This window comes from Embiotoca jacksoni, unplaced genomic scaffold (assembly GCF_022577435.1).
Source record: "Embiotoca jacksoni isolate LCO1_2020_lvr unplaced genomic scaffold, fEmbJac1.0.p SCAF_17, whole genome shotgun sequence".
In the NCBI taxonomy this organism is placed as follows: Eukaryota; Metazoa; Chordata; class Actinopteri; family Embiotocidae; genus Embiotoca; species Embiotoca jacksoni.
In genome coordinates this window covers 9,971,157-9,996,789 of record NW_027185307.1, presented here as the reverse complement: position 1 = coordinate 9,996,789, position 25,633 = coordinate 9,971,157, and the positions used below count along the sequence as shown (strand labels likewise).

The 25,633-nt window shown below is 41.0% G+C and overlaps 1 protein-coding gene across 1 annotated transcript in view; it reads right to left on the bottom strand.

Moving 5' to 3' along the window:
* Positions 1–25,633, bottom strand: part of LOC138199576 (putative autophagy-related protein 11) — a 44,401-nt gene that overhangs the window by 7,404 nt on the left and 11,364 nt on the right. Inside the window, exons 3-7 of the mRNA XM_069151755.1 lie at positions 22,927–22,997; positions 16,396–16,519; positions 14,271–14,450; positions 13,685–13,972; positions 6,490–6,573 (exon numbers count right to left, since the gene is read on the bottom strand). Of these exons, the coding sequence (XP_069007856.1) occupies positions 6,490–6,573; positions 13,685–13,972; positions 14,271–14,450; positions 16,396–16,519; positions 22,927–22,997 (747 nt within the window). The remainder of the gene's footprint in view (positions 1–6,489; positions 6,574–13,684; positions 13,973–14,270; positions 14,451–16,395; positions 16,520–22,926; positions 22,998–25,633) is intronic.

The following is a 25,633-nucleotide window of genomic DNA, read 5'->3' as shown; positions in this document are numbered from 1 at the left end:
GTGTGTGTGTGTGTGTGTGTGTGTGTGTGTGTGTGTGTGTGTGTGTGTGTGTGTGTGTGCCTGTATCGGGTGTGCTCCTGTACTTTGTGCTTCTTTCGTGATTCTGTCACTGTGCATTTACAAACAACTGTGGTGAAAAGAGAGAAAGTAACAAATAATCAGACAGACGGGGAAGAATGGGAGGAGAGAGACAGACAGAAAAATGCAGGGAGACAGACAGATAGACACACGCACATACACACACACACACACACACACACACACACACACACACACACACACACACACACACACACAGAGCTGTCACAGTGCCATAGGGCATACAAAACCTGTCAGCATTTAAACCTGCTGGTTTGTACTGCGGCTTGCCAAGTGGAATTAGTCTCACATAATATGCCAGCCTCTTTATCGAAAACAACAAACACCTATTGCATTCATGCTATATGTAATATTTTAAAAACAATCAGTCACGTCACTGGGTACAATAAAAGTCAGTATATTTGTTGTTTTTGTCCAAGGCATTTAAGCCAATACTCGCAAAGTAAATGCAGGCATTACAATTGCAATCATGCATATGAAAAGGAAGTGAGTTAAAAAAAAAAAAAAAAAGAGAGAAAAAAGGAAACAAAAAAATCATAAAGAAAAAAACAAAATATCGAAAAATAGTGGAAAAGCTTCCAAATAATTCTACAGAGTGGAGCAAATAAAAAATGTGACAGTATAAAACAAGTTAATTGCAACTTAACATGTCTCATGATATTGACAAGTTCACATAAACAAATGAGACTGATTGCACTCTTTTGAGTAATCATGAAAATACCACTGCGCTGATGAGTAAAGCTGTTTATGTTCTGTATAGCCAGTTTGTTAAATCTATGTCAGTGTCTCTAATAAGAAGGTCCACATTACCACATCTTTTTTTTTTCTTCACATGTGCTTGCGTGTGTGTGCGTGCGCGTGTGCATGTATTCAACATGATAATTTGTCAGTTTATGTTGTGAGGAGGTAAACAGATAAGCAATCCACAGCACAATCCTTCATCCTGCTCTGATTATAAATCAGCTGGAGCTCTCAGAAGCAATCAGCAAGAGCAATCTGCAGCCGGCACAGACACCTTATCAATCAGAGGGGACCATCACACTGTCACACACACACGCACACACACGCGCGCGCACACACACACACACACACACACACACACACACACACACGCACATAAACTGAAGAAATACACACTCATATATTTGCACAGTGCTGCTCCCACAGCCACGTACGCACACTCTTAGACACAGAGGCAGGTATATGCCGCACTCGTGATTCGACATCCACACCCAGCAGTATCTTTCCTCCTTTTAAAACTTCCTTGTCTTTTCTTTTCTTTTTTTTTTTTTTTTTTTTTTTGTCTTGTGAAACAGGATCACAACAAGTGAGTCGCAACAAGAGTTTCATCCAGCTCGCTGCCTGGCGGCCACGGAACAGCGCAGAGCGAGACACATCACTCCTAATTACAGTCTGATATTAATAACAGAGAAAAATATTAATCTTGGAGGTAAACACTAAGCCGCTTAAAGGAAAATTGCAAATAAATCAGATTATCTTATAGGAATATCCTCCAAATAGGCCAGGGGGGTAATGAGAAACCTGGGCCCAACCTCTCTCTCCATCCTTCTCTCTCCCTCTCTCTCCCTGTCATTTCCCTCCCCCCGTTCTCCTGCAGGATTGAAAAAGGTGTGACTGTGTGTACATGTCTGGTGGTGTGTGTTTGTGAGTATGTCTGTGTATTTATAAAACTGCAGTGCCCCCCCTCCTCCCCCCCCCCCTCTCTCTCTCTCTCTCTCGCTGTTGCTGTATTCATTTTTCACCTCCAATTTTATTTTTTCATCAGTCGGGGGGGCGCCGCCGAGCAGATTCAATTAGGTTCTGTGATTGGGCCGCTGGCATTCAGCGGGGTCATGGAAAGGTTAAAGAATTCAGTGGCACAAACATGATTATGGCTCTGTAGCATTTGATCAGAAGTAAGGTTTGTCACGGCAAAGTGGAGCTCCTCTGTTTCTTGGACTGGGACCACCAGTTTGGCCTGAATGTGGTGTGGGAGTTGTTCCAAGTGTTGCTTTAGTTGATTCTTCCAATGAATGATAATCACATGCTGAGGAGGCTGAATATACAGCAGGCTTTAAGACACACAGAGATTTGCATTGGCAAGAAAAAGGAAGTGAATCCGTTGGAATGATCTGAATTTATAAACGAATTTGTCTTAAAATAAGGTCAAAGTTATGAATATATATATATTTTTTAAATAGGTCTCAGAGGTTTTACAATCAAGAATTGTTGATTGCATGAAGCTTGAAAAGTAATCTTAAAGAGTTTTTGTTTTTTTTATCATTGTTGTGACGGCATGATATCGGATGCTAATTGTTACGCAAGCTGAAGATGAATCTCTACTTTTGTGCAACAAAAGAGGACACTTTTTATTTAGTTGGATATTCATCAGTCAATTCTTTTGTTCTTTTATTTTTTTATTTAGTACTGAGGCTACTCTCCCTGCGAGTGAGTGACAATAGATGACTGCATAGGTAGAAAGCATAAACACATCCCAGAGTAGGCGCTTGTAAGGCTTAAATGAATCACTTAAAATGATCCACAGTTGGTTAACATCACTGTTCATAAGACGACCACATGCAAATCATGGTGTATGTTGCATGGAGAATGGCAGCCACTGCTCTCCAAAAAAAAAAAATACTGAGCACCTGAAGTTTGCAATAGAGCACTTTGAGAATCCAAAATGGTACAGGCAGATTGTTTTGTGAGCTCATAAAAATATCATCCCAAAGATGAAGAACAGTGGAGGGAGCATCACGATTTGGGGCTGTTTTGCTGTCGGGAAAAGGGATGAATTTCCACATTTCTTGCAGCATAATGGTGTCTAGTCAGCATAAATTGAGTGAGGCACCAGGACAATAACCTAAACAATGAAGTAAATATTCTACAGATTGACTTCAAACAAAGAAAATGCAGCTTTTGAAGTGGTCCCGTCAGAGCCTGGACTTTGAACCAGAAGGGATTATGTAAGATGACTTCAACAAAGCCATTCACACTACAGCAGTCCTATGATAGACTGGTATTACCAGACCCAAAGTCACTGTGTGAATAAATACTGTAGGTCTGACCATGGTCCATTGGGAATTGTTTCCAGTCGTTGTATCCCCATTGGCGTAGACCTCGGGTTCACTTTGAAACTATTGTAGAAGGCTCTAACCAATCGGCATTGACCACCACATGACGCATGTTGTGCATCAAAACTCATCGAGCGATAAACAGCAGAGACCGTCCCCAACTCCCCCAACGCCATGTCGTTCAATAACCACTTTTCTATTTTTTTATTTTTTATCCTTACCCTTACTTTACTTACAATATTTGCTAACTCAACCACACAACTATTCATATCGCTTCTTTTAGCTCTTCCACTGCTGCTTTTGTTGGAGCTACATTTCAAAACAAAAGCTTGTCGTCATCATCAACGTCATCTCACTGCGCCACCCCCACTGGTCGCTGATTGATGTGCCTTTCACAGTGGCTGAACAAACCTTAAGGCGAAAAGGGTTTCCAGACATCGCGGCAAAAAAATAAAGATGTAAGCAATAATTGAGCCGAGCCAGGCTAGTACTTTAAAAGAAGAATGGTCTAAAACTCCTCCTGAAAGTTGTGAAAGCCCAAAAAACCTTGTTTGGGGTTATTGCCGACAAATGAAGTTTGACCAGTTATTAAATCCAAGGATCCACTTAGTTTTACCACCAGCATGTTTAATGGATCTGTTCAATTAAGACACAAAAGATGAAAACTGCACTAGCTTGAGCACATTGTGTTTGTGTCCTTGTGACTTAGATGAGGTTCAGGTTCCACTTTATGACCAATTACTGCAGAAAACAAGGTCATTCCAAAGGGTTCATACACTGTTTGTTGCCATTGTACACAAGTGCATGTGCATGATACAGGTGTGGCATGCTGCTACACTAACAAGCCTGAAAACATATGCAGATATATATATATATATATATATATATGCACAGAATTCTCTCTTTCTCCCTCTCCCTCACGCACACACACACACACACATACAGACAGACAGACACACACAGACACACACTTGGAGAGTAATAAAGCCCACCCTTGCAGTGAAATTAAAGCTAGTCAATGACACTGCGTGCTGAGTATACACTAAATCATTTTTATACCCAGATGAAACAGCCAACATAATACCAGCTCGGCACATGTATCCAATATCACCTGGAGACTATGAAAACAAACAAACAAACAAACACAAAAAAAAAACAGCTAATCAAATATCATATTGGATGTGTCAGACTCATGTCAGTACGAGAGATTAATACTAAATATAGGAAATATGGTACAATAAGAGTATGAGATCTTTTTATATTCAAAATGACCAGGCAGGGAGCACATTATGAGATATTGGATTGATAAACAGGCTGTGATTCTGTTGTTCAGTGAGTATAATAGAACAATGGTGCTGCTCCTGGGTTAGCAAAGATTGCAATATGATTTCAATGTGTTTTATAGACATACGCCCTTCACTGAGAGGAAATTATGTCAATAAATAAACAGCCCCATATTTTAAAACAAAGGGAATCCTAGTCAATGAAAAAAATGTGCACATATACAATTGTGTTTGGTTACTATCCAATACCTTACACAACACTGCACACACACGCGGGCACACACACACGCACACACGCGCGCACACACACACACACACACACACACACACACACACACACACACACCATAGTAGATTGTTGGATCAGAATCCAAAAAGGTTCTTTCTGACTTCTTGTTTACATAAAACTGATTCATGGACATATTTATATTTTAAATATTAACAATGCTATGTTTGTTTTTTCATGGGTTAAATATGAAAACATATTATAAAACAATTGTACACAAGTTTGAATTGTATAAGACTTTGGGCAGCTGATATGTTAAATCTGTGATGGTAAATATCTCAGAGCTACACTACACCTAAGTTACAATAGTTACCTTTACCTCTGTATATATCTGGACATACACATTTCTTTCCGCTCACACCTGAGTTTGCCCAGGAGTAGATTCATTTTGACGGTGTGTGTCAGTCCTGTCATTTTGGGAGTGCCTGTCAATCATTCTTTCCCTGAAATCCGGAGAAGCCACAGCCATCAGGGAGCATTTGCATCTGCTAATATCTGCCAGCTCAGGTGTGGAACACCAGCCAGATGCAACCAGTCAATAGAGCTGTTCGGCATTCCAGTCCCTTGCTGCGGCCTAATTGCCAGTGCAACCCTCAAATATGTCCTCCACTTCTCAATTCTGGTGAACCCCAAAGCCCCACAAAGCAATCCCCATTCCATACTCAAGATGGGTATTTACATGCCCCACACCGTGGAGAGCAAACAAGCTCATTTAAAAGTTCACATGCTAATGTGTGACATTTAATCCAAACTTTACACGGGGAAAAGGACACGCTACAATAGATTTTGATTCCTTTCTTGTCCGTGAATCTCATCATCTTTAGCCTTCCATATTTATGAGTTGAAAAGGCGGGACACCTTAGAGGAGAGTGATGGGAAGGGACAGGGAGTTTACTGTTTGAAAACTGCATTGTTTAGTGACAGGCGCCCCGAAGGCTCTTCTTTGTATATTGTTGATATGCACACTTTATTGATTCTACTTGAAGCAACTTTGCAGAAAACCACTAAATATCTTTTAAGTAGCCTGCGTCATGTGTATGTGGTATTTAATAACTACAAAATTATTCATTTAATATCAACTTTGAATGGCTGCAGGCTTCTAATTTGTAGCTGGCAACGTCTCGGTTTCACTCGCTGAAATGACAACTGACTGCAATATCAGCTAAAGCTAATTAATGTAGTTCATTTCAGTGAGTTCAGTGAGTTGTGGCCAAACCACAAAGTGAAACTCTTAGCAGTTGACTGGTGAATGTAGTCTGAAAGGCCGGGTCTGCACACTCGGCCAAAGACAATTTTTGAAAGATATACCACTCTGTGTCGTTTTGATATTTGAAAAGAGTGGAAAGAATGGAAAGTGGAAAAACCAAGAAGTCAGCCAGAGGGGCTGCGGCTGGGAGGGAGGTGGTTCTGTGTGAGTATGTGGGCTAAATTTTTGGTTTCACCGGCTGACTGGCTGACACACAGCCCCGAGCACTACATATCAATAATTCCCATGTATATTTGTGTCTAATCTCAATTTTATTTGTAGATGCTAAGTGTAATTCTTTTTATTAACCTTAAATCGTGGGTTACTTCCTATGTGTGTGTGCGTGTGTGTGCGCGCGTGTGTGTGTGTGTGTGTGTGCGTGTGCGTGTGCGTGTGCGTGTGCGTGTGCGTGTGCGTGTGCGTGCGTAAAGGGGATAAACAGAATAATGAGAGTAAGGAAAAGACAGAAACAAATGAATTTTGTGGAACATTTCTTTGTACCTCAAACAGAAGTGTCTCCTCCTTCTGTTGAAAATCTGATAACTTCCTGCTCTGTTGTTCCACCTGCTTCCTGCTGACCTCCAACTGCAGAGAGACAAAGAGCGTGTGAAGAGAAAATAATAATTAAAAAAAATAAATAACTTCACACTGGTTACATTTCCAAACTGTTCACCGGTATGGAATTTGGTATACTGAATGATCTTGTGACATTTTAGGCTCCTGACTCTCGTTAAGAATCTGATCTGTAGCACAATGTGGAACGAGAACAAATAGAAGCTCATGAAACAGCGATGGGTCAAATAAAGAGAACGACATAAAGACACGAATGGAGCTAAAGTATGAATTCTCATGAGTGCCGACGAAAAAGGTTTGTGATGTTCGAACAGTCAAGTTCTTTCTGTCCCCCCCTCCCCTCTCTCCCTCTCTCACACATACACTCTCTCTCACACACACACACATACACACACAGACAGACACACACGCTCAGATCGACCAGGACAGGCCAGGGATGAGCACACCCCATCTGATCTGTGGCCCGTTCATTCATTAGACCCATGCTCTCCCCTATTGATTTCAGCTTAAGTAATGAGAAAGCTTATCCAAAAATCTTTAGCATTTGGGCTCCAACTTAAGGGAATCAATGGGGCCATTTCCCATTTTGAACAGCACATACGCAGGGGTTTTATGTATGGTGAACGGGACAAATCCCGATGCTGATAAATCAATAGGCTTTTTTGTCGATGGACAGGCATGCTTGCACACACACACATACATGCATACATGGACACACTTGGCTGATAAATGGTATTTTTGAGGCAATTAAAGTGAGCTGTAAACATATGAAGGCCAATCAATTGGTCAGTGAGGTCTATTATCAAGGCTTTAACACTGATTTAGAAGGGGCTTTAAGTGTGGCACAGTCACTTATGCAGATCAGCAGCAGCTAGAGACCTGCACAGTTAAGTGCCGCACAGGGCTAAGCTGCTCACACATCGAGATAGTCTACATGCCCCCAGTAAAGACTCCAAAAACTGCTGTAGTACGGAGGAAGGGAGTAGACTTGTGTCCTCGGCACTGCTGAGTGTCGGGCAAATGAAATTCTTTTATCTCAGTGACCTGAAAGGCTTATTTCTACTAAAAAAAAAAATAAAGATTTTTTTTTTTTTTTTTTTGCTGCTTATCAAATCTTTGAAAAGAAAACAACACTGTCAAGCATAGCGCTAATATTAACTCTCACTTAGTGACAGGCACCGCTGAACATTTCATTCTTTAAAAAATTGCACCTTGGTGAAATAAGTTGAGTGGAGGGGGGAGCTGTGGGCTGGACAATTCTATTTTAGCGGAGGTAGGGAAGCTTGTTAGGAGGAAAACGAATACATCAGCGCTGTCCACCCTCATCACCCACCACCACTGCTTCCTTTTTGCTAAAGGTGAGACACATGCGTTAGCGAAGCTAACACACAGACAACATTTCCCCAAGGTAATTGGTTCTCCATTAATATTCATTTGACTCCACATTCAGTGACTATATGTCTACTCTCTCTGCTTTGATGCACTGTGCCTTGTCCACTACACAACGTTAACCCTGCAACTACGTCTTTTAGATGAACATATCTGAACATTTAAAACTCTTTTTCAACCTCTTAGTGTGTTACTTCTGTCCCTGCTTTCTTACATTTTCAGGAGTGTAACTTGTCCTGTTCTTTCATCCATCTTTCAGTCTGGTTCAGCTGGTGCATGTGCATGCGTTTTGCTGAGGCATGATATTTCAATTGTGCATCCAATCACATTGGCAGAGCGGCAGTAAGGAAGGTTGGGGCGTGATGAGGGGTGCGGGGGTGTACTGAGGGTTGCACACCGACCGTTACCATGGTGAATCATTTCTGTCAAAACCACCAAGGTCACAACTGCTGACCTGCAGCGTTGTGGGACTTCTGAATAGCAGACTGTATATGGACATGAGGATTTCTCTTTTTTCTTTCTTTGTTCTTTTACCTTTTTTTCATTCCTGATTTCTTACTTTCTTTCAGTTTCTTTCCCTTAGTATCAATTTTCCTTTCCTCTTTCTTTCTCTCATCTTTGTTTATCTTTCTCTTTTTGTTGTCGTTCCCCTCTTCGTATAAGAACATACCCTTCATTTAGTCTTTCTCTCCTCCTTTCATATTTAAGATTGACTAATTGTGCCATTATGAGACCTGTGGTGTTTCTGAATCCATTATGTATGGCCTGAGCTGCCAGTGAGTCTGAACACACGCCTGCTTTGAGTCATTATAATTCAGTTTGCTAACACACAACCATTGTGCTAGTGTGGGGTTAGGGGAGATGGTATGATAAAATATTGAGGGCGAGCAAGGCAGCTGCAGATGCTAGCTGTCATGTGTGAGCGAATGAATGTTATGACAAGCATGTTTAAACATTCATGCGGGGAGGATAGTTTAGGAAGGCTTTTCATTAACACCAATATGTCTTCGTCTCCCTGGTGCAGACGCTGCTGGTGGAAGCATGACAACAACAGGGAGGAGAGGAATTAACATCTCGAGAGGAAACTGTCACACACACGCACACACACACACACACACACACACACACACACACACACACACACACACAGATGGAGGTAGTAACACCGAGTCCTGAGCAAGAGCACACACAAGGTTACATTTTACATTGGCTGACTAAGTCCAACAGACAACAACTTCCTCTTACTTTCAAGCAGAGCTTTGTGAAATTGTAACATCATGTTCTGAGCTGATAAAACAGCTCGCAGCAGAAGTGAGCAACCCAATCAAATAAGAAAAAAACAGGAGTGCGATGGGCTCTCACATAAACCACAACAATCATATAATAGAAAATTACTTTTCAAAGGAAGAATAAGGATATGGTAGATTTCCTTGCCAAATGCACGCCATCCTCCTTGCTGTTATGTTGTCGGGAGATTTGACCCGGTAGCAACAGCGCAATTTCTTGACAGTTTCTAGGGACTAAAGAGAAGAAAAGCTATTTGTGGCATTTCTTGGGAGCAAAGCAATCTCTAATCTGTTTACGTAACTTGACAAAGCTCGATGAAGGGACACTTACAGGTAATGAGAAGGGGTTGAAAATAATGGTGCTGTGGTAAATGGGTCAACAGCCTGTCCATGTAAAAAAAAAAAAAAAAAAATCAGCCTTCTCCTATCAACATACTGTATGCAAGGTATGTTTGCGCCTGTGATGAAAAGAACCTTGCGATTAAAATGACAATGGTGTAGTAAAACAGCTCCACATTATTCTTTTGTTACTGTGGCATAGTATTATGAAAGAGGTACACGTATTGTAGCTCACTAAAACGCCATCTAATGGAGTGCAAAATCAATACCTATGCTGATGATCTCATGAAGTCAAATCAAGGCGAAGGAGAAAAAAGGAGCATCACGTATTCTCAACGTAAGTGGCTTTGACTTGCAAAATGTGTTTGCATAACATGAGCTTACGTTAATGTCATAAATGGCTCTAAATGCTGCAAGGTGCATTAAAAAATATGCCCAGTCATCTGTTTTACCCACACCTTGATGCAAACATTTTGAATTAATCTAGTTTTCACTGGTCAAGCAATTCCATTTTGATATTCAAATTTGGTGTGTATGTGCACGTTCGTGCAAGATTGATCTAATCAGTCTTAAATCAGTTAATAAGCCAAGGACACAGAGGAGATGACTCAGCTGATGTGAGCATGAGCTAATATTAGCATCTCACCCCCATTTGAGACCCGTGCTGCGCAGCATCTAGTGTTTGGTCTTCCTATTACAAAAGTGCAGGCTTTAGACATTAAGCCCCGCAGTTAAGCTCACCACAATGAATCCCATTAGCACATTAGCAAAGGTGCCATGACCTGAAGCAAAGGTGGGATGCAGCATTTAATACTTAACTTGTTTTTTTTTTTAAACACCTGAGGTCAGTTTTGAGGGGAGCTCTGAAACTGTTCTAAAACAAAAATGAAGCCAAAGCCAATCAGAGCAACTGAAAAACAAAAAGAAAGGTGTGCGGACAGAAAGACACACAGACACACAGCGTGTGGCTGACAGGTGGTCGTGGGCCTTAAGATGACAAATCATCTCAGTTGCCATTCTTTAAGGACTCCTATCTGAAGCCTTAACACACAATGTAACTCTACTCCTTGTATATTTATTCTAATGCTGTAGTTGGAATTAAAGATCCCCCACTGTCAGACCGAAGCAAAGAGGCTGATCAGCATTTCTCTGTCAAAACCAATTTTAATCTACAAACCACATGATCAACTGCATGCCTAAATGGAACAAACACATGCACATGCCACAGAGGCAAACAGATGCACATGCATGGATACTCAACACATGCAAAGACAGACTGAAGCGCACATGCAGAGGCTTAAACAGTCTATTAATTAAAAGCCAGAGCATGGAGTTGACTCGGGGTAGGCGGTTTGCGACACCACAAATCTGGGAGACTTCCTGTAAGACATAAATCTGTCATGTTCTCACTGTCTCTGTCTCCGTCTCCCTGTGTGTCTCTCTCTCTCTCTCTCTCTCTCTCTCTCTCTCTCTGGCAGAGGCACAACAAAGACAGTCTTGTCTGGGTGTCTCCCGCCCTTCTTTCTCCTTACCATTCATTAGAAGGGAACGCAGCTGTGGTCAGGTTAAAAGACGATCTACATTCTCTCTCTTTCAGTCACTCATTAATTCCCTTTGTCTTTTTCTATCTGGTCTGCACTCATTTTTAGTAATATTCTGCCTTTCTCTCTCCCTCATGCGCTCTCTTTCTCTCTGTCGCTCTCTCTCTCTCTCTCTCTCTCTCTCTCTCTCTCTCTCTCTCTCTCTCTCTCTCTCTCCTCTCTAAACACTGTCTCCTCCACATGGCCCGGATAATGAGTGGTGGAGCTAAACGAGAGGAAACACGACTCACTATTAGGAGGGGAACGCTGACTGAAGGTTTTAAATAAACGGAGAGAACTTGAGGCCAAATTGTATTTCCAAGGACATAAACTAATGGAACAGGCAGACATTCTCTGAACAAATACACACTCTGTTTAAACTACCATAATAGTTGTAAAAATATACATGTCCATGTGGATCTAACTGAGAGACGGACTGGCGGAGGGCCGGCAGAAAATACGCGTGAACGCAGATATCCTCACATATGCAAGTGCAAAAACATCAACGCTCTTTATACCTCTCATTTCCTTTTGGTGTGGAACGCCTATTACCTCACATTCAAAAACAGAACAATAAGGACATGAAAAAACATAAGTGCTTGTCTATGTCTTTGAAAACTAATTAGCCAAATGTGTTTTCTTAAGTGTCTTTGATATGCTCTCAGGCGTAGAAATCCACACCCACATATAAACACACAGAGACCTCCCTGCCTCACTCTATGGGGTTAATTGGGTTATCTAGGCTGATTAGCATAACTAATTAGGATTCTTGTTAACGGATAAGTATTATTTATTCAATTAGCGCTCTCTCTGGATGTATGATGCTGTGCATGTGTATAGATCCCCTTCATCACTGGCACAAGTTCAAATGAAAATGAAGCAAAGCTAAGTAGGCATGAAGTGAGACCTGTGGGTGTCTCTGTGTGGGTGTGTGTTCAATTCATCGTTTATCTATTCTACACACACAAGATGCTCACAATCAGGTGCCAGATACCCCCACTGCTACCAATACACACACACACACACACACACACACACACACACAGACAGACACACAGACACACACACACACACACACACACACACACGCACACAGAGACCGGCTTTGCCATGCTGTAGCTCTTAAATCCCTCATCATCATCATCATTAGTCGTCTGATTAGCATAATTAGCATTGTTAACCAGATGAGCTGAGTGGAGCCAGGCTGTGGCAGTCAGTGCGGCAGACAAATGTCAAGCTCCCAGCACCTTTCCAGGCTGTAGAGGAGGCTACTTGTTCCCATCAGGTGGGTTTATGGCACATTTGCATGTTCACACTGATTACTGACTGATAATGTAGCAGCTGATGTTTGCAGTGCATAATGATGCAATGCGTGCAAAAATGTCCAAAGGGATGATTCCTTTGGCGAGGACAAACAGCTTGTAAAGTGACACAGCTCTTGAAGTTATATCAACTAATAGAACAATACTGAGCTCATTCCACCAATTTATTCATTCATGTTTGCAAATGCATATGCCGCCTTTTGTTTGTGATGCTTTAACGTGCACTTAAAGCCGACAGTAAACACGAAAAACCAAATCAACAACAGCCCTCTCTTCTTCAGCTCACGAGTGAAAACTCACAAACGCACTCCAACACTCACAAATAACCAGAGAGGGGAAATGAAAGAGAGAGAAAGAGAGAAGGAGCGCTACATTTACTGAAATTAAACATTTTCTCATCAGCCTGAGGGTGCAGCAGACCCACTAATGTATTATTCATCCCCACTTCACAAAGGAACATTAATCAATTATGAAGATATGAGGATCTTAAAGTATAGAGGAGAGACGAAGAGCGGCTCGTTCGTATTAATATGCGGCCGCAATCGTGCGCCCCCCCCCCCACCCCTTTGGTCCTCAAATCAATATTTTGCAGATTAATTTGGAGCGGTTGTGGCGAGATGGCAGGATGGAAGGGGAAGGGGGGGGAGACAGAGGGTCTGAGGTCTGAATTAAGGTGAAGTGTTTTGTTTTTTTAAGACTGTGTAAGTGTGTGTACGTGCATGCATGTCAATATGTTGTCCTCTGTACTGTTGTAGGAAAACATACTGCTCAATCAAGGAATATTTATCTTTAAAAACATATATATGACTGAAAGCTGACACGGAGGTAGGATCTTAATATAAAAATGTAAAACCATAAATATTGAAAGTTCACAAAAGTAACATAATATTATATATGTATTATTATTATATTTATATGTTATTATTTATTTTTATATATAATATTGCAAATTGAATGAGTCTGGTCATCTTTTAATTGAGGATGAAGACGTCTTACTGCGTGTGATACTTTGACTTGTGTTCATGATGAGTATCGTTAGTTATCCTTAATTTGAAGGTGCAACCGTACTTTTTTCAAAAACATGAATCCCAAAGTGAACCTAAAAAATGTTTTTTTCTCATTTGCAATCTATTCAACACAGTTGCAACAACTGATGAGTATGTTGGTAAGAAAACACATCAGTTACTATGTACATGAATATACTCACTTCAGAATTCAAAATAGTTGCTTTCTCAGCCCACTTTTTAACAGCTTGAGTACAGGCCTTTCTATCCTCCTCAATCTCCTTCTTCCACTCTTCGTCCCTCCTCTTCTCCTCTTCCATCCTCTTCAACCACTCTTCTTTCTTCTGTTGCTCTTGCCTTTTCCTCACCTCTGCTTTTCTCTGCTCCGTTTCTTCCCTCATTTTCTGCTCTTCCTCGCTTTGCCTCCGTTCCTCCTCTTTTCTCTTCAACTCCTCCTGCAGCTCTTTTGTTCTTACATTCAGCTTGGAGAGCTGAAGTCAGACAGAAAAAATAGGAGACATGTGCAGGCGGTTATATCCCGGCAATCTATGGAACAAAACAAGGTACCAATCATGTAATCTCAAAGACATGAAGAGGCCCTTTGCCAGACAACATGCTGTAAGGAGTAAGGAGCTTAAGGCAAAGATGGTTGAAGTGGCCGCAGAGAAAGTGAGTGAATTTAATGTTTGCATTGAGAGCTACTTGCATGTATGATATCTACAGCACATGTGGGAAGTACATGTGTGCAATTAGCAATCTTATTTCATGCACGTGTAAGTCTTTGCACACCTGAGCGTGTGTGTCAGCCCCTTCTTGTTGCAGGAGCTGAATGTTAGCTGTCAGTTCGGTGATGCAGATGTCTTTCTCGTCGATCTCCTTCATGCTGTCCTCGTGGATCCGGTACAGACAGGACAGCTCACTCTTCAGGTGCACCAGCCTCTCACCACTTTCCAACACCTGTGTCGCAGTCTGGACCACAAGATAGTTCAAATGTTAAAAAGGGAAAGATTTTTTCAAACGATGGAAAGTTACATTTTCACTGATGATTATTAATTGACAAATACGATGTTTCAGTTGCTTTGGATTGCGTCTTTATTAATGTCTTGCAGTAATCTTGAATGAACTGAAATGAAAATAATTTCCTGTGTAAACTGTATCTTATTTTGAAGTAGAACTCTGTAATTATGGCAGATAAACTTCTACTAGTATCATTCATTAAATTAATGTTCATATCAGACCGCACAAAGGAGACAGACAGTCAAACGAATCAATCCAAAGTACAAACACCTGTAACGGACTCTGTAATAATGGTCTCGGTTATGTAAAAGAAGTCCATCTTTAGCAATTCACATGTCATTAAAGGTAAAAATGTTCTACATTGACCGAGTTAAATGTATGTATCGTTTTCATTGTTGTATGGATATACCTTCTTTTAATTTGGCCTCAGATGTGTCACATTATCGAAATGTATTCAGGTCATACAGATACTGTCTTAATGCCAACAATTAAAATGGTTTACAGATGATATTCTGTGGCTGTCACCTGTAACAATACTCTGTGTGAGAATGTGAGACTGTGTGCGTGGATCTAGCCCTCGTTAAACGAAAACACAAGCATTATGAAAAAGAAATGTATCAACATTTGTTGAAAGTATGATTAACGGAACAATCTCCAGTTCGTCTACTTGTTCCTGTAAGGCTCTATAATCACACAAACCACTAATTAGCTGCAGTGCAAATGAGTCAACTCACAAGCAGCATAAACAAGCAGTAACCAGCCAACACACACATAAACAACCAACAAGCCTGGGTTTACCACAAGCACAAATGGGTGTGTGTGTGTGTGTGTGTGTGTGTGTGTGTGTGTGTGTGTGTGTGTGTGTGTGTGTGTGCGAGCGTGCGCGTGTGCATTTCTGCAAGTCTGTGTGTGTTTACGTGTGTGTTAACCATAAGCCACAGAAGACAGTAAAACAGCAGTGGGTATAATTTAGTGACACCCTGTAAGGAGGTGTGGGAAGGCCGTAAAAAACTCTCCCTTTTAATCCAGGCCGGCGATGCCATGTTTGTTACCCAGGGCTCTGAGATATGCTGGTAATTCATCACACACGCCATGGCTTCCTGTTAAACCTGGCTGCACATGGAGTGCTTGTAGCACAGCTGCCAAACCAATATTGTAAAAAAAAAAAAAAAAAAAAAAGACTTCTCCACCTCTCAAGAAGGCTTCTTAACAATAACAAGTATGTTGCAAAAAAAAAAAAAAAAAAAAAATCTCCTAAACACATCATTTAATCGTGAAGTCAGTCTTGGAACTGCAGTGAAAAAATGCTGCTAAATGATGAAACTCTTTACAGACGGTCGAGGCAGATGGCCGCCCACCCCTGAGCCTGGTTCTGTCGGAGGTTTCTTCCCGTTAAGAGGGAGTTTTTTTTCCTTCCCTCCGCTGGAGGTTTTTCTCCCTTAAAAGAGGATTTTTTTTTTTCCCCTCCTAGCTTATGTGGGAATTGTTGAATTGTTGGGTTTCTCTGTATAATATTGTAAAGTCTTGCTGTAAGGACTTTAATGTGTTAAGTGCCATGAAATAACCTGTGTTGTGATTTGGCGCTATATAAATAAAATCGAATTGAATTGAATTTACATTACATTACATTATTTGGGGGAAAGTGTTTTAGACCTTTGACAACACCTTAAAATAAGTCAGGACAAATATACAGTATGTAGATGTATTCAATATAATGCATTCAATTAAATTTGAAGAAAAAAAAAAAAGTGAAAGATTTACACCAAATAAATGATCTTACCCAACAGGCAGATGTGTTCAGAAAAGGTTTTAAGGCTGGACAGACTGTCCTGATGACATTTTTGTGTTGTGGTCATTTCTCGTTTGTGCTCAAATCAGGACAAGTTGAGTCAATTACCTTTTGCTTTTGCTCTAAATTCTCTGCGAGCTCCCTCTTCAGATCAGAGATGACCACGTCCTTGGTCTGCAGCTGGATTTTAAGGTGTTCTGACTCGGATGAAAACTGGGCCAAGGAACCAGTACTATAGCAGAGAGACATCAAGAAGAGGAGAGGGGATCATCAATGGCCGAGAATTACAGAAAAAAACTAGAAAGACGGATGAAAGTAAAACACAGAAATTGTTACATGACTGAATACCACTAAATACCAGGGCCTGCCAAGGCACAGCTAACAGGGGCTTCATCGGGTTGGCCTGCACTGGCTACAGGGGTCTGGTCAGCTACTGCAGCTAATGGATTCCAGTTCAATAAGCCTTACCTTTGATACTGTGAAAAGACTACATTCATTACACACGCCATTATTACTAAAGGAGGCAGAGGAAAAACGAAATGGCTGACACACTGATCAGGAGAGAGACGGAGAGGAAGAGAGAGATAAAAGTAACTGTGAAGCTATAGCAAACCGGAAATAACACGTTATGTATACATTTAGCAAGAAACACACATGCTTGAGTAGAGCGAGCATACGTTACAATCTGAAATTATTCTGAGTTAATGAGCTGAGATACATGAGCTAAAATGAATCCATGATCAACAGAACCACACAGCGTGTTAGAAATAGCAGGTGACACAATACGTTTAAAACAATAACAGATGTGACTCAGAGAATCCAGAATTTGTATTTAAATCGAGTAGGGTTGGCACTAGATTGGATCAGCCAGAGGGACAGACGCTATAAATTCTACTGTTGTGATTAGTTGTTTCACTGTCATACAACTGGTCCATAACCTGATCCTTAACCTAACCCTAACCCTTCCTACTGATCAAATCTATCAACAGACATTTAGTAGGCCAATTGCCCTATCTGGCAATGCGAATAAAAGTGAAAAATAATTTGTGGATCTGCCTGTGTTTCGGATCCACTCCAAGATTTACTGGGTTCTTAAGACCAAAAACCAAACAAAGAAACAAAAGCACAAGGTAATAACATAAATTTAAAGCATATGGTAGTCTGTATGATTTTATTCATAGCCAAACTTTACACTAGTTACTGTATTTAGAATAATGGCAATGTTATACAAGACAAGCCCTGAATTAACCCTGATGGTTGATTAAAATGGGAAGTGATTCAAAAAATAAGCAAAATGTGAACAGCCTGGAGTGTGTGTATAAAGTGTAGAATGTGATTTAGAAAATATCTAATTCAAAAGCAGCGAGGAGATGCTGAGCCTGTTGAAATTTGTGCTAGGTGACAGCAACTAGAGCTGATATGTGTCTATCTGAGCGTGTGCGCGAGTCTGTGTGTTTCCCAGCGGTGAAAATACGTTAACTCTGCCCAGACACCTTTCTGAGTCACCAGTGACAGCTGTCACACACCCAAGATGGAAAGGGAAAGAGAGAAAAAAAAAAAGCAGATCATACGGTACTGTGTGGTACTGCTCACAAACACACAGGCATGTACAAAGACACACACACACACACACACACACACACACACACACACACACACACACATTTACCAGCCTCATGAGATGAGCTATTCTGATGAAACTTTGCACAGATTAAAAATGTTAAACTCACATTTGATCAAGCGTGTCTACACTTTCGCACCAAGCAGAGAAGGAAAGGCAAGATTTGACAAAAGTGACATGTGAGTGGAGAGAGCGCTGAGAGTTAAATCTTTCACTTCAGGAAAAAAAACAACTTTTCAGTCAAATGGAGTAAAAGCCACAGAGGAGAGTGTGAAAAACTGACTTAAGATTACAGTCTGTTTCTGTCTCTATAAGAGAATGGGGAAGTGGGTGCGCTGCGGTGCCATTAATTCACTTGATGGTTTTTTATTCCATTCTAACTGCAGTGTTCCTCTGTTGTGAATTATCACTGTGCTGAGCACAAATGTACAAAAACAGCATGCACAGAGGTCTGAGTATATTCGTAAATGTATAGACAAAGGAAGTCTCTTCCCCAAAAATAGGATAGAATATTTACAAATTTTACTTTTCTACAGATTTTTAAACTTTAACAAAAGGACAAAGTCTTGGAGCTACATTATTATTTTAGCACCGATTAGATGGAGGGTAAGAGCTTGGTCTGAATATTAGAAATTTCAACTTATTTTTCTGTCAGTTCGTTGGAAAAATAAATAACCTCAAATTTAGGAGAGATACTCGGAGACAAATGGTCTGAAAAGGGAAATAGTTGAAAATCGAAAGAGGGTTTTGAATGAAAAGTAACTGCAGCCAATTTCATCCCTATTTTCACCTGCACAGTTGGGCAGTGGGCTTCAAGTGCTCTCTTTGTGTGTGTGTGTGTGTGTGTGTGTGTGTGTGTGTGTGTGTGTGTGTGTGTGTGTGTGTGCGTGCGTGCGTGCGTGCGTGCGTGCGTGCGTGCGTGCGTGCGTGTACTACAGAAAACACTTGCTGGCTGAGATAACAGGAACACAGTTTTGTTTTGGCCAGGGATTATTTTTAAAACATGCACACCAAACTAATATGTAGTCAACAAAGATAAAAAATTAAAAAAAAAAATGCATAATTTGTATCACTTAATGGTACATAAGTTTCTATTTTCTGCACCAATAATGGATGAAACTGAATTAATTAACAACAGGAAGATGCTGTATTTCAAACATTTTTGCTTCTTTTGGGAAAAAAAATATGAAAAGATGCAGCAAAGTCTGATCTGCAACAAGTCAAAATGCAAATTTATTCATGCCACTCGTGCAGTGTGTGTGTGTGTGTGTGTGTGTGTGTGTGTGTATGTGTGTGTGTGTGTGTGTGTGTGTGTGTGTGTGTGTGTGTGTGTGTGCATGTGTGGGTGTATGTGCATATTATTATAGGTAATGATTATGCATGTAACAAATGAGGCTATATAACTCACTATATCGTTGTATACAATAAGGAGTTGTGCTAAACAAATGATACAATGTCAAACCAGCAGATGAACAGGGAATTCCTGTTTAAAGCCGTAAGTGTTGTTATGATTACTGTGTGGACAGAGAGAGTCGGGTGAGCGAATGTGACTGAGGAGTGTGAGTGTGAGTGTGAGCGTGTGCGTGTGTGTGTGTGTGTGTGTGTGTATCTATCACTGGGAGTGTGTGTGATATTAAAGCAAGCTCTCGATTTCTCAAGCTGTCACTCAGGCCTATTAAGCAAGGCTAACAAAATTAGTCATGAATATGCAGTAATAACATGCAAATTGCCACCACCACCCTCCCCACCCCCCTGTGCACATGTGGGTGTGTATGAGCGTGTATGTGTGTTTGCCCTCAGGGCTATAGACATTGGCTCTGTAAACCCAATTCTTTCTACATCATTACAGCAACAAGGCATAATTCATAAGACTAATATAAACATGCATGTTGCCTTGCATGCATGCACAAACACACACACACACACACACACGTCGGACACAGGTCCCCCTGTGTTGCCCTATTCATATCATATGACAGGGTTCTTACACAGCAAGTTGCCGTTGATCATTCTAACGTTGAAAAGGAGTTTAAAGGTTTCCGGTGCCACGTTTTACACTTAAAATCACAAATACACACGTGTTGGTGTGTGCGCACACACAAAAACATGTAGATAGTCTGTTGCCGCCATGTCCCCAGGGTGATGTTTGACACAGCCTGGGTGCTGCCACAGCAATTAACCTCCCTGTTAATGAGAAGAGCTCTGTCAAGCAGCCAGATGGCACCGGCTGGCACGCTGCCACGCACAGACACATATGCTCATATGCCCACACCAGTGCATCCACAGATGCGCACTCTCACACATCGACATGCACATTTATGAACACACACACGCAATCAAGTCCCCACCCTCCAACACCCACCCCGCGGTACATCTAACTGTTGCTGGTTGTCAGCGTCCCTCACCCCCTTCCTGAGCGCCCTCCCCCCCTCTCCCACCCACACTCCTCCTCCCCCTCCATAGCTCCATCTCTGGCAGCTGCTTATCCATGTCGCAGCACTGCAGATGTCACAACTCACCAGCTGGGAGAACAGCAGGGGAGAAGAGAGAAGATTTGAAAGGAGAAGAGTTTTGTTTTGTTTTTTTGCATCTCCTTATTTGACAGGGAAGCAATCAATTGGATACATGACTGACTAATGATTTACTCTTCAGTCTTTTTTTTAAGATTTGCAACTTTTTTGTAAAAATTGTAGGATTGATTAGACTTTGTTTCTACAGTCAGTTTTATCGTAGGAGTTTGGTACAGGCATAAAAAAAAAACATTTACATTCATTACTGCGTTTGAATGGATAGAGATGTGCATTATACATGTTCTACTTTGTGCGTGTGTGTGTGTGTGTGTGTGTGTGTGTGTGTGTGTGTGTGTGTGTGTGTGTGTGTGTGTGTGTGTGTTTATTAATGAGTGTGGCACTTGGCCGGGGCACAGCCCGCTGTGTGTGCCTGCCTGCATGTCCATACAGCAGCCCACCAGGCCCGCGTATTGATCAGTTAGCTTGGCCTAATAGGAGAAGAGGAGCCTGACCTGGGAAAGTCAATACGGAGAAAAAGAGACATATCCTGCTCCCCGTCCTGAGAGAGAAGTGGGTGAGAGAGGCAGAGAGAGTAAGAAACAAGAGGGCAGAAATAGAGACAGAGACAGAGAAATAATGTACACCTACAGTACTACTGTCATTGTAACGAATAAAACGGGAAGGGGAGAGCCAGGAGGCCGTCGGCTAAACAGCTGGACAATAGAAAAACAAGCAAAGAAGGTTCAGGAAAATAATAATGTAACAATGATGAACCTCCAGTGTCTTAAAACCTAAATATCTTATAACTTCTGTGAACAGAGAAAAGTTTGGAGTTTTGAATTAGAACAGTTACACTGAGGGATACTGCCTGAGTGTGAAATAAGTTAAGTTTCTACCTTTCCCAAATGAGAATCCGGATATTGTCAAAGCTTTTTCTTTTTTTTTTTAAACCTAACTAACTTTCAGCATTTGACTGCTTTTGGCAAAGGAAAACAGCACTCAAGTTAACTCGAGTGTAAAAAAAAAAAAATAAATAAAAAATAAAACTCCAGGAGATTATACTAAGGGAAATAATTAAAAAAATTGGGGGAGATGGAAAATAAAAAAAACTGACACCCACTCACACATCAATACATCGATAGATCAATGTGTGTGTGTGAGAGAGAGTCTATGTGTGTGTTTTGTACACCATTTCAGCAGAAATATATAAATAAATTTGTAGATAAACAAAAAAAAAACAGAGGAAACGGAAAAGTAGATAAAAGACTTAGGTTTCACCACACACACACACACACACATGCACACACACACACACATACTAAGACACGCACGCACGCACACACGCACGCACGCGCACACACACACACACACACACACACACACTAAGACACGCACACACACCTGGCTGAGTGATGCTACCCTGGAGGGTGGCTTCAATCTGATGTGTTTAATGTTGACGCTGGTGGCAAGAAACACACACACACTCACCCGCTGTTTCAACCTGCCTGTCATTTCATTTCATGAGACCTGATTTACTCATTTCATTTATTTCATTTTTTCTATTATTATATGTGCAGCCATTTAAAACGCTCAAGGTGTGATGCAAATCCCCACATCTCTGACAGCAAGTACGATGACAGAGGATCCATCACGCCCTTCAGTGCCTACTACAGGGATGGCAAAGAAATCCTGTGCAGCCAAACTCAACTGTGCCACATTGTGCCAGACCATTCAAACTACTGACTGTTTACTTCTGACCATATTTGGGTGTGTTTTTAGTTTGCATACGATAGCTCAAAAAACAAAACAAATGTTGGCCGCAGTAATATCCCAATGTTTGGATATTAATTGATTTATGTCATCATGGTAGATATTAAGTCTCAACTTCGAGGCTGAGGTATTTTGTCAGTAATTTATTACCCGTCAATATAAAGCTGATGTGATGAAGGAGTACTAAAGTGCGCAGTAGTTACACAGGGTCAGTGGATTTCAATGCTTAATTTGCAGAATAGCTTTCACTGCTTGCCAGTGATGTAAAAATCTGGAATAGCTACATGTGTATGAGCATCAAGACTTAGATTCAGAAAACACTACTTTCATTAGTTTTGTCAAAATGTGCGAAACGTAAAATAAAAATCCGTCTTTACAGCAAAGGTCTAAAGAAGAAACAGAACAAGTCTTTAGGGGCCTTGGAGCGCTGCAATGTTGGAAATATCATATAAGGATTTGCATATTGCCATGGGGACAGTGGTGTTGCAGCAACTCCCTGAGGAGCTCAACCTCCCTAAGGACAGAGAGAGTCCCTGAGGCCAACTCTGTTACCTTCTCTCTACAGTGGGGTAGCGAGGTGTGTGTCTGTGAGTGGGTGAGGTTGAATCATGAAGTTATTAGGTATTTCAGTCAAGAGTGAACTTTTTCTGAGAAAAAATTACATTGTTGATGAGCAGGGAAGACAAGTAGCTAATAATCATTAGAAATCAGCCGTACAGATGTTCTGGCTATTCATACCTGTGTGGGTTGTTAACCACAGGACCAATAAATGTATCCAGTAACAAAGTCCCCGGATCAACCTCAGACACCTAGGAGAGAGACAAAAATAACATCCAGATTATTTAGTCACATGGGCAGCAATGATTATCAATTTGTTATGGGCATAAATAACTTTTAATTCAGTTCAAATTTCATAATAGAAATACCGAGTACGCTGATGTACATTACATGACATGGCCTTTAGAGAGATGCTTTTCTGCACTAACCCTGACATATCCAAATACAGTTCAATTTTCCTTCCAGTAAAACCTTGACTTCTATTTATTAATTAAGGCCCTGCTCAATAAAGGAAAACAGTTTTGCAGAAATTGATTTTCTCAGGTGCTGTAAGCTGTGATGAAGTTTGACAGCTCCCAGGAGTAAAGGTGTGAAGTGTGTCACCCCTGACTAATTGCTACAAAATTTGCATCTTGTTGACCACAGCAACATGATGATATCATCATGGGGGAAAAAAAAAAAAAGGGTGAAGACATTAATATACAAAGTGTTACTGTGAAAATAAACTATTGGATGAAAAATAAAAAAAATAAAATAATCACTGCTGTCCGCGTTGTCCATCTTCAAAACAGGGCCAGTTGCTCACAAATCGAATTAGAGATATGATTACTTTAATGACATAATAATTTGTCTTTCCTCTTTTAAAAAGAATATATCTGATGCACAGTGTAGCACTAAAAGGGGAACACTGAGAAAGAGAGGCAAAGAATATGCAGATAAAAGCATATTAAGGCATATGCAGACACACAAACACACACACAATCTTCAGCTCAATCTCTGATGCAACACAATTCCACGGACTCAAAAAACCTCAGGCTCCACCTTGTCTGCCTGTCTCTCTTTTTTCTAACTGAACATTTGTGAGGCGGAGTGAGAAATATACATCAGCACAGTTACCGTGCGGTCAATTCAAACTGTGCAAAAAGAGAATAACATGATGAAAAAATACAAATGAACTGAGCTCAAAAGCAAAGAAAACATTTACGTCTAGACGGGAATATTTAAACAGAGAAACGAAACAGAGGACAAGAGGGAGAGACGAGAGCTGAGCAGAGAAAGAGGACGATAAAGAAAAAGACTCACAGAAGGAGAGAAAGACAGGAGGCCAGACGGAAAGAGAGGCACCCAGCAGTCCTGGTGAAATATCGGCCACTCTATCGCCGTGGTGACAGGGGTCACTCTGGGAAAAGGAAATCAATGCCGACAGCAATGACTCACAGGTCAACACAACCCTGTGTGTGAGTATATGTGAGTCTGCTTGTGTGTGCGGTTCAATTATGCATATGTTAAGTGTGTGCATGTGTGTGAGTGTGTGTGTTTGTGTGTATTGCAGGATATAGTAGTGACATAGTAACCCAAATATACTGTACATACAAACAAGTATCCAAAAAGAGGAGCTGGTGGGCATGAAAGGACGACATTCAGTCCATTAAAAGTGATTTGATGCATAATTCTGGCAGAAGTTGCTTTTTGGGACACCGGTTAATAAAGAACAAACAATAGACGCACAATTCCTCTTCATCATGCTTGACTCCACGGTACAATGAACTTGATGAAAACTGATTTAAGCACCTTTAACCTTGAATAATGATGACAGAGAGGTATCTAATAGTATATTATTATGTTAAGTTCATTATTGAGATCCTCCTTAAATGATGTTTTATATTGTATATTATATTGGATAGTACCAGTGGCTCATTAGTCTTCGTGTAAATAATTTAAAAAGCCAAAATAAGAAGAGCCATAGGCTAGTTCAACATGGTCACCAAACCACATACATGAAGACACACAACATGATCTCCCGCCATCATAAAACATTCATCTTCCAATGCAGCTGCAATGTGACAATGAGAGGACCTGGCAAAGGTAGAGGTCAGTGGCTAATATAGGTAGGCTGTGTGTGTGTGTGTGTGTGTGTGTGTGTGTGTGTGTGTGTGTGTGTGTGTGTGTGTATGCACGCCTTATATACCCTTGGGTTAGCTGGAGTTACGACCCGCTTACATTATTAAGGTGAGTAGTAGGCTGTGTTATGTATGCCTAAACAGCCAGTCAATTCATTACAGATGCAATCCCCTAAGTACATGAATAAGCACACGGCTTGCTCTCGTTCTCTGCCTCTGAACTGTAAAGGAGACAAAATATTGGTGTGATGCAAAAAGCTTTAGATAAATCAGAAACAGGGACAAATTAATAATAAGGAATAAAACAACATTAGCTGATTAAGTATGTATGGTGGAGTGGCGGCTGTAATTTACAGGCAGCTGGGTTCGGTGTCCGGAATAAGGTCTCATTACAGATCACAGTGTGTGTGTGTGTGTGTGTGTGTGTGTGTGTGTGTGTGTGTGTGTGTGTGTGTGTGTGTCCATTCCGTTAGTAATCCGTCACCAGTGGTCTCAGCTTTATGAAAAGGCCTGCAATCTATGATAATGAGCCTTGTGAAGGTTATGACCACGGTAAACTCATTTGTTAGAGGGAGGGCCTTATGTGTATGTGTGTGTGCGTGTGTGCGTGCGTGTGTGTGTGTGTGTGTGTGTGTGTGTGTGTGTGTGTGTGTGTGTGTGTGTGTGTGTGTGTGTGTTCACATCCCGTATAACTATATCATTAAAGAGTGGTGAGAAAATATTCTAATAGAGTGATGGTCAAAATCCGCAGAGAACGATGTGAGGGA